The 13,825-nt window shown below is 42.1% G+C and overlaps 1 protein-coding gene across 2 annotated transcripts in view; it reads left to right on the forward strand.

Moving 5' to 3' along the window:
• The window catches only part of pik3c3 (phosphatidylinositol 3-kinase, catalytic subunit type 3), an 80,761-nt gene extending 67,960 nt beyond the window's left edge, over positions 1 to 12,801 (forward strand). For both annotated transcript variants that reach the window (XM_067985253.1, XM_067985260.1), the window contains 3 exons: positions 1,372 to 1,462; positions 8,028 to 8,153; positions 12,274 to 12,801. In XM_067985253.1, the coding sequence (XP_067841354.1) occupies positions 1,372 to 1,462; positions 8,028 to 8,153; positions 12,274 to 12,288 (232 nt within the window). In that variant the 3' untranslated portion in view covers positions 12,289 to 12,801. The remainder of the gene's footprint in view (positions 1 to 1,371; positions 1,463 to 8,027; positions 8,154 to 12,273) is intronic.
• Positions 12,802 to 13,825: the final 1,024 nt, after the last annotated feature.

Here is a 13,825-nt window from a genome sequence, read left to right on the forward strand (position 1 = left end):
TATCTGCAAATTGCTTAATAGGAAATTGTTTGATTATGTAAAAGATAATCAAGAATGTCTGGACCACAGAGGAAAATGCTTGCAAGTATATGTTGAGGGAGGAAGTGGGGAGAAACAAAGGACAAAATTAAAGGAGAAATAAGAATGGGGTGACAAGTATTTGTATACTAATATCAGAGCATATGATAGAAGTTTAAAGAATTAAATGTGCTTAATAATTACTGTGTAATAGAAGTAATTGATGGCTGGTTAAATCAAGACACTGGCAGATAGATTGTCTGACTATAAGGAGTGCATTTTTCTAGAGGGGAAACGGAATAAACTCAGAGCCTGAAAGGTGCCGTGGGCCAAATGGCGGCCTCCTATACTGTAAGAAATTATGCCTTTTTATCCACTAGAATTGTAAAGAAGTCATTTAACATCCAGGAAAGGGAGGTCTGATTTTAATTTAAAGCTGGAGTTTTTCAAAGATGTTATTTGACATGGTGAAGAGGGGAAGTGCTGTGAATGCATACCTTTAGCTTTTGATGAGGTTTCACATCAGCGAATCGTGGATAATGTAAGAAGTCGGGATATAACTTTATTGTGCTAGTTAGAAAATTGGCATTGTATACAAGAAGTGGAGGATAGCCATAAATTGGACCTTTTTTAGGCAAGGAAGAGATTGCAAGCAAGAGAAGAGGTTTATTTTCAGACCCTTGCTGCACCTACTTGACATGGGTACAAAAAACAAAATTCCTAAGTCTGCAGGTTATCCAAAAATAGGAGGCGGGGCAGATAACTAACAATCCAAGCAGGTTCAGAACAAAATGGATCTATTACATAATTGGACTAATGGGTATCCAATGAAATGAATAGAGAATAGTCAAGAGGTGGTATTGTTGCTGTATAGGCATTAATTAGATTATATCTGAAACACTGGTTCTAGTCACCCCAATTGGATCTTGCAATCATTAAACAACTTGTTTAAATGTCTGCACAATAAGAACATGAGGCATACTGGTGGCTACTTTTAGAAAATGTACACAGAACAGTAAAAATCCCTGCATGACGTGAAGCTGTCCATTATTTATAACTGATACGTGGCTGTCATTGGATCTAATGATTTTAATAATGCCAACTTTGATCCTGTGGTTTGGCCTCTGAATTTTAGAATTGTTCTCTGTATCCATTAATAATATATCATATATATCTATGTCACCCTTTTGTTTACCAAATACTGTGAAAAGTCACGAACACTTAAATCAACTCCTCCTACAGCAGTAGTAACTTTCAGCTTGACATAAATATTTGAAAATGCCACACCTTTCTCGTAAATGGAAAGCAGACTATTCAAAATCCAAATCACCAAAATATTTACTCCTTTTGCAGGTATTCTAATCTAATTCTGAATCTTTTCTCGCTAATGGTGGATGCCAACATTCCAGATATCGCTCTGGAGCCTGACAAGACTGTGAAAAAGGTAATTTCGGAACAAAGCATTTCATTTGCGTACTATTGTACAATATGTTTATAAAAACACTTGTCAATAAATAACTCTATTTTAGGTAATACAATTATTCTAAAATAGAAACTAAAATCAAATTCTTCAGCTGGTTTACATAGAGATCCAAATTAAGATGGAAAGTGAAGTAGTCCAATCCAAAACTAGGGTCCTAAATCTAAACAAAGGAAAATATGAGGATTAAGTTGGCTATGATAGATTGGGAAGCTTCATTGAAAGGCATGATGGTGGATAGGAAATGCCTAACATTTAAGGAACGAATGCCTGAATTGCAACAGTTCCTTTCTGGCATGAATTGCAACAGTTCCTTTCTGGTGCAAAAACACAAAAGGAAAAGTGGCCCAACCATGGCCAACAAAAGAAATTAAGGATCGTATTAGATCCAAAGAGGAGTCATATCAATTTGCCAGAAAAAGTAGCAAACCTGAGGATTGGAAGCAGTTTAGAATTCAGCAAAAAAGCACAGAGATTGATTAAGAGGGGAAAAATAGAATATGAGAGTAAACTTGCAAGTAACATAAAAGTGGACTGTAAAAGCTTTTACAAGTACGTAAAAAGGAAAAGATTAGTCAAGACAAATTTGGTCCCTTACAGTCAGAAACGGGAGAATTTATGATGGGGAACAGGGAAATGGCAGAGCAATTAAACAAATACTTTGGTTCTGTCTTCACGGAAGAGGACACAAATAACTTCCCCAGAAATGCTAGGGAACCAAGGGACTAGTGAGAAGGAGGAATTGAAGGAAATTAGTATTTGTTTAAAAAAATAGTGCTAGAGAAATTAATGGAACTGAAAGCCGATAAATCCCCAGGGCCTGATGATCTGCATCCCAGAGTACTAAAAGAGGTAGCCATGGAAATAGTGGATGCATTAGTTGTCATCTCCCAAAATTCTATAGATTACAGAACAGTTCCTGCAGATTGGGGGGTGGGAAATGTAACAACACTATTTAACAAAAGAGGGAGTGAGAAAACAGGGAACTACAGACCGATTAGTCTAACATAAGTAGTAGGGAAAATACTAGTGTCTATTGTAAAGGATGTGATAACAGGACACTAGAAAATATCACTGGGATTAGACAAAGTCAACGTGGATTTATGAAAGGGAAATCATGTTTGACAAAGCTACTGGAGTTTTTTGATGTAACTGGTAGAATAGATAAGCGCGAACCAATGGATATGGCTTATTTGGATTTTCAGAAGGCCTTTGATAAAGTCCCGCATAAGAGGTTAGTGTGCAAAATTAAAGCACATGGGATTGGTGATAATATACTTGTAAACAATTTTACAACACCAAGTTATAGTCCAGCAATTTTATTTTAAATTCACAAGCTTTCGGAGGCTTCCTCCTTCCTCAGGTGAACCGCCCCTTTTTCCTTTTTTTTTTCCTCTCCCAAATTGACCTTAGTTTTGCTCAGGATTCTTGGATCCTGATTCAGTCGTTTGCTACCTTGATGTCAAAGACTGCTTTTGTCACCTCTCCTCGTTTTCAGCTCTCGAGTCTGTGTCTAGATCAAGGCTGTGAATGTGGTCTGGAGCCAAGTGGTTCTGTTGGAACCTGAGCTGAATGTCTGAGTAGGTGACAGCAGTATTGAGTCCTTTTGCTGATGATTGGGAGAAGACTGATAGGTGATAATTGCCTGGGTTAGATTTATCTTGTTTTTTTATGGATAGGCAACCCTGGGCAACTTTTTACTTTATTGGGTAGTGTCATAGCAGCACTTCAACAATATGGCTTCGGGGCCGCCAGATCTGGCATGCAGGCCTTCAGCACTACAGCCGAGATGTTGTTAGAGCCCTTGGCCTTTGCTGTGTCCAGTGCACTCAGCTGCTGTTTAATGTCATGTTGAGTGAACCAAATTGCCTGGGCACTGGCACCTATCATGGCGAGGACCTCAGAAGGCAGTCGAATAGGATCATCCACTCTTGACACTTTTGGCTGATAACGCTTGTATCCCTTCAGCTTTTCTTTTGCACTTGAGCGCTGGGTTCCAGCATGGTTGAGGATGAAACATTCCAACTCAAACTTGAAATGACACAGGATTTTTGTTTAACTTGTGTAAAAGATGTAACCTTTGTGGTTAGAAAAGCATTAAAAAAGTCATTTACACATTGACTTGCATAATATTATTAAGCAGGCACAGCTCTTGGGCTAGTGAGCACAATTTGTTCCCAAGCTGCATTAATTGATTTGTGTTTTGGTTTTTTATGTTCTCGACTGCTGTAACCATCATAGTTTATGGCCTTTGTATACATACTCTTGATGCCTTACAGAAAATACTTTGATGTTATACAGCAATAATACGGTTCCAAGTATTGAAATAATTTTGAAAAAAATCCTACAAATCCTTTCACAAGTGAAGGTGACTTTGGTGGTGTTCATAGTGAAAATATTCTGATTAAGCTGCATTTATGTGGTAGCACAGATGCAAGAGGTAATCACTGTACCAGCTTTCTTTCATTAGTCTAGTACAGACATCTGGCATGTTAAAAATTCAAACATTGTTTTAGATCAGCTGAATGAAAAATGGCAAATCAGATGTGCTAGCAAGGTAATTAAAGTGTAGAACAGGAATTAAAATTTCAACTTATACTGTTTTAGCACAGCATAACAAGGATATAAAGGGCTGCTTGTTTTTTTTTATTCGTTCATGGGATGTGTCATAGAGTCAGAGTGTTATACAGCACGGATAGAGGCCCTTCGGCCCATCGTGTCCGCGCTGGCCATCAAGCCCAGTCTAATCTAATCCCATATTCCAGCATTTGGTCCGTAGCCTTGTATGCTATGGCATTTCAAGTGCTCATCCAAATGCTTCTTGAATGTTGAGGGTTCCTGCCTCCACAACCCTCTCAGGCAGTGAGTTCCAGACTCCAACCACCCTCTGGGTGAAAAAGTTCTTTCTCAAATCCCCTTTAAACCTGCCGCCTTTTACCTTGAATCTATGCCCCCTTGTTATAGAACCCTCAACGAAGGGAAAAAGCTCCTGAGTATCCATCCTATCTATGCCCCTCATAATTTTGTGGGCGTCGCTGGTGAGGCCAGCATTTATTGCCCATCCCTAATTGCCCTTGAGAAGGTGGTGGTGAGCCGTCTTCTTGAACCGCAGCAGTCCGTGTGGTGAAGGTTCTCCCACAGTGCTGTTAGGAAGGGAGTTCCAGGATTTTGACCCAGTGACGATGAAGGAGCGGCGATATATTTCCAAGTCGGGATAGTGAGAGACTTGGAGGGGAGTGTGCAGGTGGTGGTGTTCCCATGTGCCTGCTGGCCTTGTCCTTCCAGTTGGTAGAGGTCGCGGGTTTGGGAGGTGCTGTCAAAGAAGCCTTGGCGAACTGCTGCAGTGCATCCTGTGGATGGTACACACTGCAGCCACTGTGCGCCGGTGGTGGATGGGGTGCCAATCAGGCCGCTGCTTTGTCCTGGATGGTGACGAGCTTCTTGAGTGTTGGAGCTGTACTCATCCAGGCAAGTGGAGAGTATTCCATCACACTCCTGACTTGTGCCTTACAGATGGTGGAAAGGCTTTGGGGAGTCAGAAGGTGAGTTTCTCGCCACAGAATACCCAGCCTCTGACCTGCTCTTATAGCCACAGTATTTATATGGCTGGTTTCTGGTCAATGGTGACCTTCAGGATGTTGTTGATGGGGGATTCGGCGATGGTAATGTCCTTGAATGTCGAGGGGAGGTGGTCATTGGCGTGAATGTTACTTGCCACATGTGATTTTAGTATGTATAAAGTGTATACAGATGAGGCATTTTTTCTGAACTTTGCCTAATAATTTTTGGGATATTGGTTTTAGGATGTTGACCCAATTACAGAATGGGACTTTTTAAAAATGGTTTCACTTGTGCGCACCTACCTAATGCTTCATCTTTGGTCTGTTTGAAGCGGAAAGGATACTATGTGGTTGGGAGGGAACGGAGGTAACACTTTCAAAATACAAGTACTTTCTCATCACCCCTGAAATTTAAGTAATACTAAATGTAAAATATCCTTACCTGCTACAGGATTTTCTTGTTTACCTTTTCCATTCCAGTGAATCTGTCTTTGCATTATGGAGCTACTCTACAAATGCTGGGGCGTGCCACCTAGAACTAATCCAAATTCTAATTGGGGAATGCTTGGGAAAGTCCTGTTCCAGCTCGTAGCGATTTTCTTCACTTGAATGTCCTCCCTTATGGCTCTAGATACTATTATATACCACTTCTAATGCAAGGAAAGATTGAAAAGTGGACTTCCACAGAATTTTTTTTTAAATCATCAAAAGGAGGACATCTCTTACCAAGCAGAGTTTTATAAATAAAACATTTTCCTATACATAGAACATTGTTGTTCAATTCACTCAACCGTGAAGTAGTAAAGCTTCCTTGTAACAGTGGGAGGTGGCCATAGTAGAAGACAACCCATAGCTGTCTTAATGGTTATCTGTGCAGACACTTTAACTTTGCATTTGTTTGTAATTGCTGTGCCCAGTTAGCAACTAAGCTGCATTACTTGATGGAACAAATTAAAGGCATCTTACAACACCAGGTTATAGTCCAACCTGGTGTTGTAAGATTCCTTACATTTGTCCACCCCAGTCCATCACCGGCATCTCCACATCACGGAATAAATTAAGAGCTACTTTTTGTATTTTTCTAGAAGATTGTATTTTTTCCAAACTTTTTCTGGTGTTACAGTAGCACACATTCTTGGCCTCCTGATAAAATAGATGATGCAACCCGTCTGTTTTTAATAACCAACGGTCTGGGTCTTGTTCCATGGCACACATAACTGTTAACCTTCCTTCTATTGCCTTGAACTTGTTCAGCCTGAAATTGCTGTTCTGACAAGAATAATTTTCTGCCATTTTTTACTGAGATCTTCTGGTGCTACTCCAATCTCATATACAATATAACTGGGTAGAATTAATTGTGTGTCATTTTTGTCTGCAACTTCTGTCTTTTTATAGCAAGCTGCAGATGCATTGAGAACTTCAAGTAGTGTTGAGCAGTGCAATTTTAAATCTGTACAAATTCTCCTATTTAAGAATTTAAAATATCGGGCTAACATGTTGTAAGATATTAGTCAGTTTTTTTTGGAAAATATTTTTTTTTAAATAAAGTATTACCATAGAATAACAATTTCTTATTGTTGTTTGGCTCTCCGATAATAAATGTATGCACGGTTGCAAACTTTTTTTTACACTTGAGGAAATGATGAAGCCCTTTGATATATACGTATTAGTGCAAGCTACTGCAGATGTCACTTTCTTAAATATAACATAACATCTTACTTAACTATCATCATTTGGGGAACAGGAAATATCAATGTAATCTGAATAATTCTGAGTTCTATAGAGCTGGATGCACCTATCTGCCCCCGCCCCCCAACCCCACCTTGAGTGGTAGATTGGAACAGATACCAGTTGGTGAGGGAATTTTGGTCTTGGGATTTATGACCATGATTCAGGATTCCAGAGGGAAAACACAAACCAGATCCTCTAATGACGAGAGTCCTTACATTTGCTTTCTTTTTATATTGTATCCTATGAAGAGAGTATTAACCTTTTTTGTTCTTGAATTATCATTGTTATCTGCAATTACTTATGAAAATAACAAGTTTGAAAGCTGCTGATAAAAGTTGTACATTTATTTGTTTTTTTAATTCATTCATGGGATGTGGGCGTCGCTGGCAAGGCTAGTATTTATTACCCATCCCTAATTGCCCTTGAGAAGGTGGTGGTGAGCCGCCGCCTTGAATCGCTGCAGTCCATCTGGTGAAGGTTCTCCCACAGTGCTGTTAGGTAGGGAGTTCCAGGATTTTGACCCAGCGACAATGAAGGAACGGCGATATATTTCCAAGTCGGGATGGTGTGTGACTTGGAGGGGAACGTGCAGGTGGTGGTGTTCCCATGCATCTACTGCCCTTGTCCTTCAAGTTGGTAGAGGTCGTGGGTTTGGGAGGTGCTGTTGAAGAAGCCTTGGCAAGTTGCTGCAGAGAGTCCTGTGGATGGTACACACTGCGGCCATGGTGTGCCGGTGGTGGAGGGAGCAAATGTTTAAGGTGGTAGATGGGTTGCTAATCAAGCGGGCTGCTTTGTCCTGGATGGTATCGAGCTTGAGTGTCGTTGGCGCTGCACTCATCCAGGCCTGACTTGTGCCTTGTAGATGGTGGAAAGGCTTTGGGGAGTCACTCGCCGCAGAATACCCAGCCTCTGATCTCTTGTAGCCACAGTATTTATGTGGCTGGTCCAGTTTAGTTTCTGGTCAGTGGTGACCCCCAGGATGTTGATGGGGGACTCTGTAATGGTAATGCTGTTGAATGTTATGGGGAGGTGGTCATTGCCTGGCACTTGTGTGGCACGAATGTTACTTGCCACTTATCAGCCCAAGCCTGGATGATGTTCAGGTCTTGCTGCTTGTGGGCATGGACTGCTTCATTGTCTGAGGGGTTGCGAATGGAACTGAACACTTCAATCATTAGCGAACATCCCCACTTCTGACCTTATGTATATCTAATTATATTTACACATCCTATATACAGGTGCAGGACAAATTCCGCCTGGATCTTTCTGATGAAGAGGCAGTTCATTACATGCAGAGTTTGATAGATGAAAGTGTGGGTGCCTTGTTTGCTGCTGTGGTGGAACAAATACACAAATTTGCTCAGGTTGGTACCAAATGAAACTTGCATCATTTTTAGCTTTAAAAATTGAACACTATTATCTTTATTATCAGCAAAAACTTCATATAAATTACCTAGGAGCATTATTCCCATTAAAAAGCTTTACAGCATGTGTAGTTGCCATGATTAGCTGACCTTTCCCCATTCTTGCATATACAAGGTCACATTTTTGCTAATTTGCTCATATCCACAATAGAACCATAGAAATGTACAGCTATTTGGCTCAGTACCTGTGATGACTGAGGAAATGTTTCATTGTTGGCTCTTTTGGTTTTGTTACAATCGCAACTGTTTCAATGATCTTGTAGTGCAAGTTGTTTCCTTCTCGGTTGTACCGTTTTTGACTCCACTTACTATGGCATGAACATCAGCCCATTATGGGCTAGCTTGGGCCTGGTTTACTATTCTTTGGTTTCCAGTCAGTACCAGTTGCCAAGTTTTAAATAATGCTGAACATGGTTTGTTCCCAGTGGCTGACACAACACTAGTCTGTCATTGTGGGAGTACTCTTCAAAATATGAAGCTTGTGACAAACTAGGTATAAGTGCTTAAATGTGACAAGCCTAGGGTGACTGATAGCTAAGCTTACTTTTTAAAGGCCTGTCTCTTGCTCAACTACCCAACCTGGAAGTCTCTTCTGTGTGTTAATTACTCCATATGAAGAAAGTCCATCATTTCTAAATTTGCCTCCTTAGTTTAAGCCTGTGTCCCCGTTTCAGACTATGAATTATCGTGAAGTAGTTACGTATTCACCTTTTCAATATAATGTATATTGTGCTAATAATCTGGAGTCGTGAGTTCAAATCCTGCCACGGCAGCTGGGGAATTTACATTCAATTAATTAAATGAAATCTAGAATAAAAAAACTAGTATCAATAAAGGTGGCCATGAAACTACCGGATTGTCGTAAAAACCCATCTGGTTCACCAATGTTCTTTTTAGGGAAGGAAACCTGTTGTCCTTACCCGGCCTGGCCTACATGTGACTCCAGACCCACAACAATGTGGTTGATTCTTAATCTCCCTCTGAAATGGCCTAGCAAGCCACACAGTTGTACAATCTAGCTACAGAAAGTCACAAGAATAAAAAAAACAGACGGACCACCCGGCATTGGACCACTGGGAACCGGACACGACAAAGGCAAACTAAGCCCAGTCGACCCTGCGCAGTCCTCCACACTAACATCTGGGGACTTGTGCCAAAATTGGGAGAGCTGTCCCGCAGACTAGTCAAGCAACAGCCTGACATAGCCATACTCTCAGAATCATACCTTTCAGCTAACGTCCCAGACTCTTCCATCACCATCCCTGGGTATGTCCTGTCCCACTGGCAGGCAGACCCACCAGAGATGGTGGCACAGCAGTATACAGTCAGGAGGGAGTGGCCCTGAGAGTCCTCAACATTAACTTCGGACCCCATGAAATCTTATGGCATCAGGTCAAACATGGGCAAGGAAACCTCCTGCTGATTACAACCTACTGCCCTCCCTCAGCTGACGAATCAGTCCTCCTCCATGTTGAGCACCACTTGGAGGCAGCACTGAGGGTAGCAAGGGGATAGAATGTACTCTGGGTGGGGGGACTTCAATGTCAACCACAGAGTGGCTCGGTAGCACCACTACTGACCGAACTGGCTGAGTCCTGAAGGACATAGCTGCCAGACCGGGCCTGCGGCAGCTGGTGAACAAACCAACACGAGGGAAAAACCTACTTGACCTCATCCTCACCAGTCTACCTGTCGCAGATGCATCTGTCCATGACAGTATTGGTAGGTGTGACCACCACCACAGTCCATGTGGAGACGAAGTCCCGTCGTCTCACAGCGGACACCATCCAACGTGTTGTGTGGCACTACCACCGTGCTAAATGGGATAGATTCAGAACAGATCTTGTAGCTCAAAACTGGGCATCCATAAGGTGCTGTGGGCCATCAATAGCAGAATTGTATTCCAGCACAATCTGTAACCACATGGCCCGGCATATTCCTCATTCTGCCTTTACCAACAAGGCAGGGCATCAACCCTGGCTCAATGAGTAATATAGAAGAACATGCCAGGAGCAGCACCAGGTGAACCTAAAAATGAGGTGCCAACCTGGTGAAGCTACAGCACAGGACTACCTGAATGCTAAACAGTAGAAGCAACATGCTATAGACCGAGCTAAGCGATTCCACAACCAACGATCAGATCACAGCTCTGCAGTTCTGCCACATCCAGTCGTGAATGGTGGTGGACAATTAAAGAACTAACTGGAGGAGGAGGCTCCATCAACATCCCTATCCTGAATGTGGCAGAACCCAGCAAATGAGTACAAAAGACAGGGCTGAAGCATTTGCAATCATCTTCGGTCAGAAGTGCCGAGTGGATGATCCATCTCAGCCTCCTGATATCCCTACCATCACAGAAGCCAGTCTTCAGCCAATTCGATTCACTCGTGATATCAAGAAATGGCTGAGTGCACTGGATACCCCGACAACATCCCAGCTGTAGTGTTGAAGACTTGTGCTCCAGAACTAGCCGCGCCTCTAGCCAAACTGTTCCAGTACAGCTACAAAACTGGCATCTACCCGACAATGTGGAAAATTGCCCAGGTATGTCCACAAAAAGCAGGACAAATCCAATCCAGCCAATTACCGCCTCATCAGTCTATTCTCAGTCATCAGCAAAGTGATGGAAGGTGTCATCGCCAGTGCTATCAAGCTGCACTTACTCACCAATAACACGTAAGGTCAGAAGTGGGGATGTTCACTGATTGCACAGTGTTCAGTTCCATTTGCAGCCCCTCAGATAATGAAGCAGTCTGTGCCCGCAAGCAGCAAGCCCTGGACAACATCCAGGTTTGGGCTGATAAGTATCAAGTGACATTCACACCAGGCAATGACTCTTTCCAACAAGAGTGTCTAACCACCTCCCCTTGACATTCAACGGTATTACCATCGCCGAATGCCCCACCATCAATGTCCTGGGGGTCACCATTGACCAGAAACTTAACTGGACCAGCCATATAAATACTGTGGCTACGACAGCAGGTCAGAGGCTGGGTATTCTGCGGCGAGTGACTCACCTGACTCCCCAAAGCCTTTCCACCATCTACAAGGCACAAGTCAGGAGTGTGATGGAATATTCTCCACTTGCCTGGATGAGTGCAGCTCCAACAACACTCAAGAAGCTCGACATCATCTCTGACAAAGCAGCCTGCTTGATTGTCACGCCATCCACCACCCTAAACATTCACTCCCTTCACCGGCGCACCGTGCCTGCAGTGTGTACCATCTACAGGATGCACTGCAGCAACTCGCCAAGGCTTCTTCGACAGCACCTCCCAATCCCGCGACCTCTACCACCCACAAGGACAAGGGCAGCAGGCACATGGGAACAACTGCACATTCACATTGCCACCTGCACATTCCCCTCCAAGTCACACACCATCCCGACTTGGAAATATATCGCCGTTCCTTCATCGTCGCTGGGTCAAAGTCCTGGAACTCCCTATCTAATAGCACTATAGGAGAACCTTCACCACACTCACTGCAGCGGTTCAAGACGACTGCTCACCACCACCTCTCGAGGGCAATTAGGGGTGGGCAACAAATGCTGGCCTTGCCAGCGACGCCCACATCCCATGAACAAATAATTAAAAGAAAAAGTGGAGCAATCTAAATACAGCCCTGTTTTCCCCTGCACTCTAATATTGGTGTTTATCTAATTTCTTAAATATTGTCATTGACTTGCTTGAGGGTCAAACATTGATCTTAAAACAACTCATTTGTAATGTGACAAAGTGCTATACTTCCTTGCTGGCTGACTGGAAGTATGGTGTAGCAGTATTTGTGTTGCTGTGCATTGAAATTAATCCAGCGACACTATTTCCAGTATTAGTTTGAACACGTTTCTAGTATCTGTTTGAGCACATTTTAAGTAAGAAACCATCACAGTGTCAGTTAATATACACAGTGAGTAAACATCTGCTCTTAAGGCCAATTTGCAACATTTTCAGCTTTTGATTGGCTTGAATACCATAACTATAAGAAAATCAATTATAATGCAGCAGACTGATTTATGAATTTCTCTGACTAAGCATCCAACTTTCTTTTTCTCCTCTTCTAGTACTGGAGAAGATAGATTCTACCTTTTCTAGAGAAGCTGAATGTGACCTGATCTCTGAAGAGGAACCTCTTCTGTTGCAAGATTTGAGGTTTACTGCATAAGAACAAATTAAAGTGCAGTTCTTTTTGTAAAATAATACAACTACAAGGAAATATTCTGCACTAAAATTTGCACAGCAAAATATTTGAATATATATTCATAGTGCTAATCTTTCCAGTGGCCAATAATGAGAGAACTGAACCAATTGTTTTGCAGCATCCCAGGGAAAACTTTTGCAAAGTTATTTTCTTATGGGTCTTCAAGGAGTATTCCAAATGAACAGTGCTGTATATTGTAGCAAATTTGTAGCTTTGTGACTTATGCCATTCAATTACAGTGAAAATACCAAAAACATGTTTATTTTTTGCAGTTGAACTGTCGTCATGAAAGTGCTTGAACTATGTTGTAAACTTTATCCAATGTTACTGCCTAAAATGCCATCTTTCAATTTTGGTGCAAACTGTTTTACACAATAAATTAACAACTTCAGTTGGAAAGCTTGTTTCTAAATGCACACACCCAAGCTAAGAAGATCTATATTGAGCTATGGGGAAAAGTGTATATTGAGCTGCAGAGCAGTTTTTTTTCTTTGGTGAAATTACTAAATTCATTCATGAGTGCTGTACATAGAGCAAAAAAAACATAAAATGGGTTGAGTTGAATAGTGTTTTCTCCATCCAGATTTTATCTAGTAGACACACAAGATATGGAAGATGGTTATGGCTGTTGGAGGCCAATCATCTCAACCCCTGGACATCATGACAAGATTTCCTCAGGGTAGGGTGCTCGGCCCAACTATATTCAGCTGCTTCATCAATGACCTTCCCTCCATCATAAGGTCAGAAGTGGCAGCTGTTCGCTGATAATTAGTTTACAGCGCCATTCAAATTTGTCATAATGAATCAGTCCATACCCACATGCAGCAAGACCTGGACAACAGCCAGGCTTGGGCTAATAATGGCAATTAACATTTGTGCAACACAAGTGCTAGGCAATGACCATCTCCCGATGAGGGTAACCACCTCGCCTTGATATTCAATCTGCATTACCATCGCTGAAACCCCCACCAACAGCCTAGAGGTTGCCATTGGTCCAGTTGAGTTTCTGGTCAATCACATAAATGCCGTGGCTACTAAAGCAGGTCAGAGGCTAGGTATTCTGTGGCAAGTGGCTAATCTTCTGACTTCCCAAAGCCTATCCACCAACTATGAGGCACAAGTCAAGAGTGTATTTGAATACTCTCCACTTACCTAGATGGGTGAAGCTACAACATCTTGGCCCCAGGACATCACTGCAGATGTTCCTTAGGGTAATGTTCTAGGCCCAACTATCTTTAGCTACTTCATCAATGACCTTCTCTCCAGCATAAGGTTGGAAGTGGGGATGTTTGCTGATGATTACATAATGTTCAGCTTTATGCTCAATTCCTCAGATAATGAAGCAGCCCATGCAAGCATGCAGGAAGACCTGGATAACAGACATTCTTGGGCTGATAAGTGGTAAGTATCATTTG

Source organism: Heptranchias perlo, chromosome 1, assembly GCF_035084215.1.
Source record: "Heptranchias perlo isolate sHepPer1 chromosome 1, sHepPer1.hap1, whole genome shotgun sequence".
NCBI classification, from domain to species: domain Eukaryota; kingdom Metazoa; phylum Chordata; class Chondrichthyes; order Hexanchiformes; family Hexanchidae; genus Heptranchias; species Heptranchias perlo.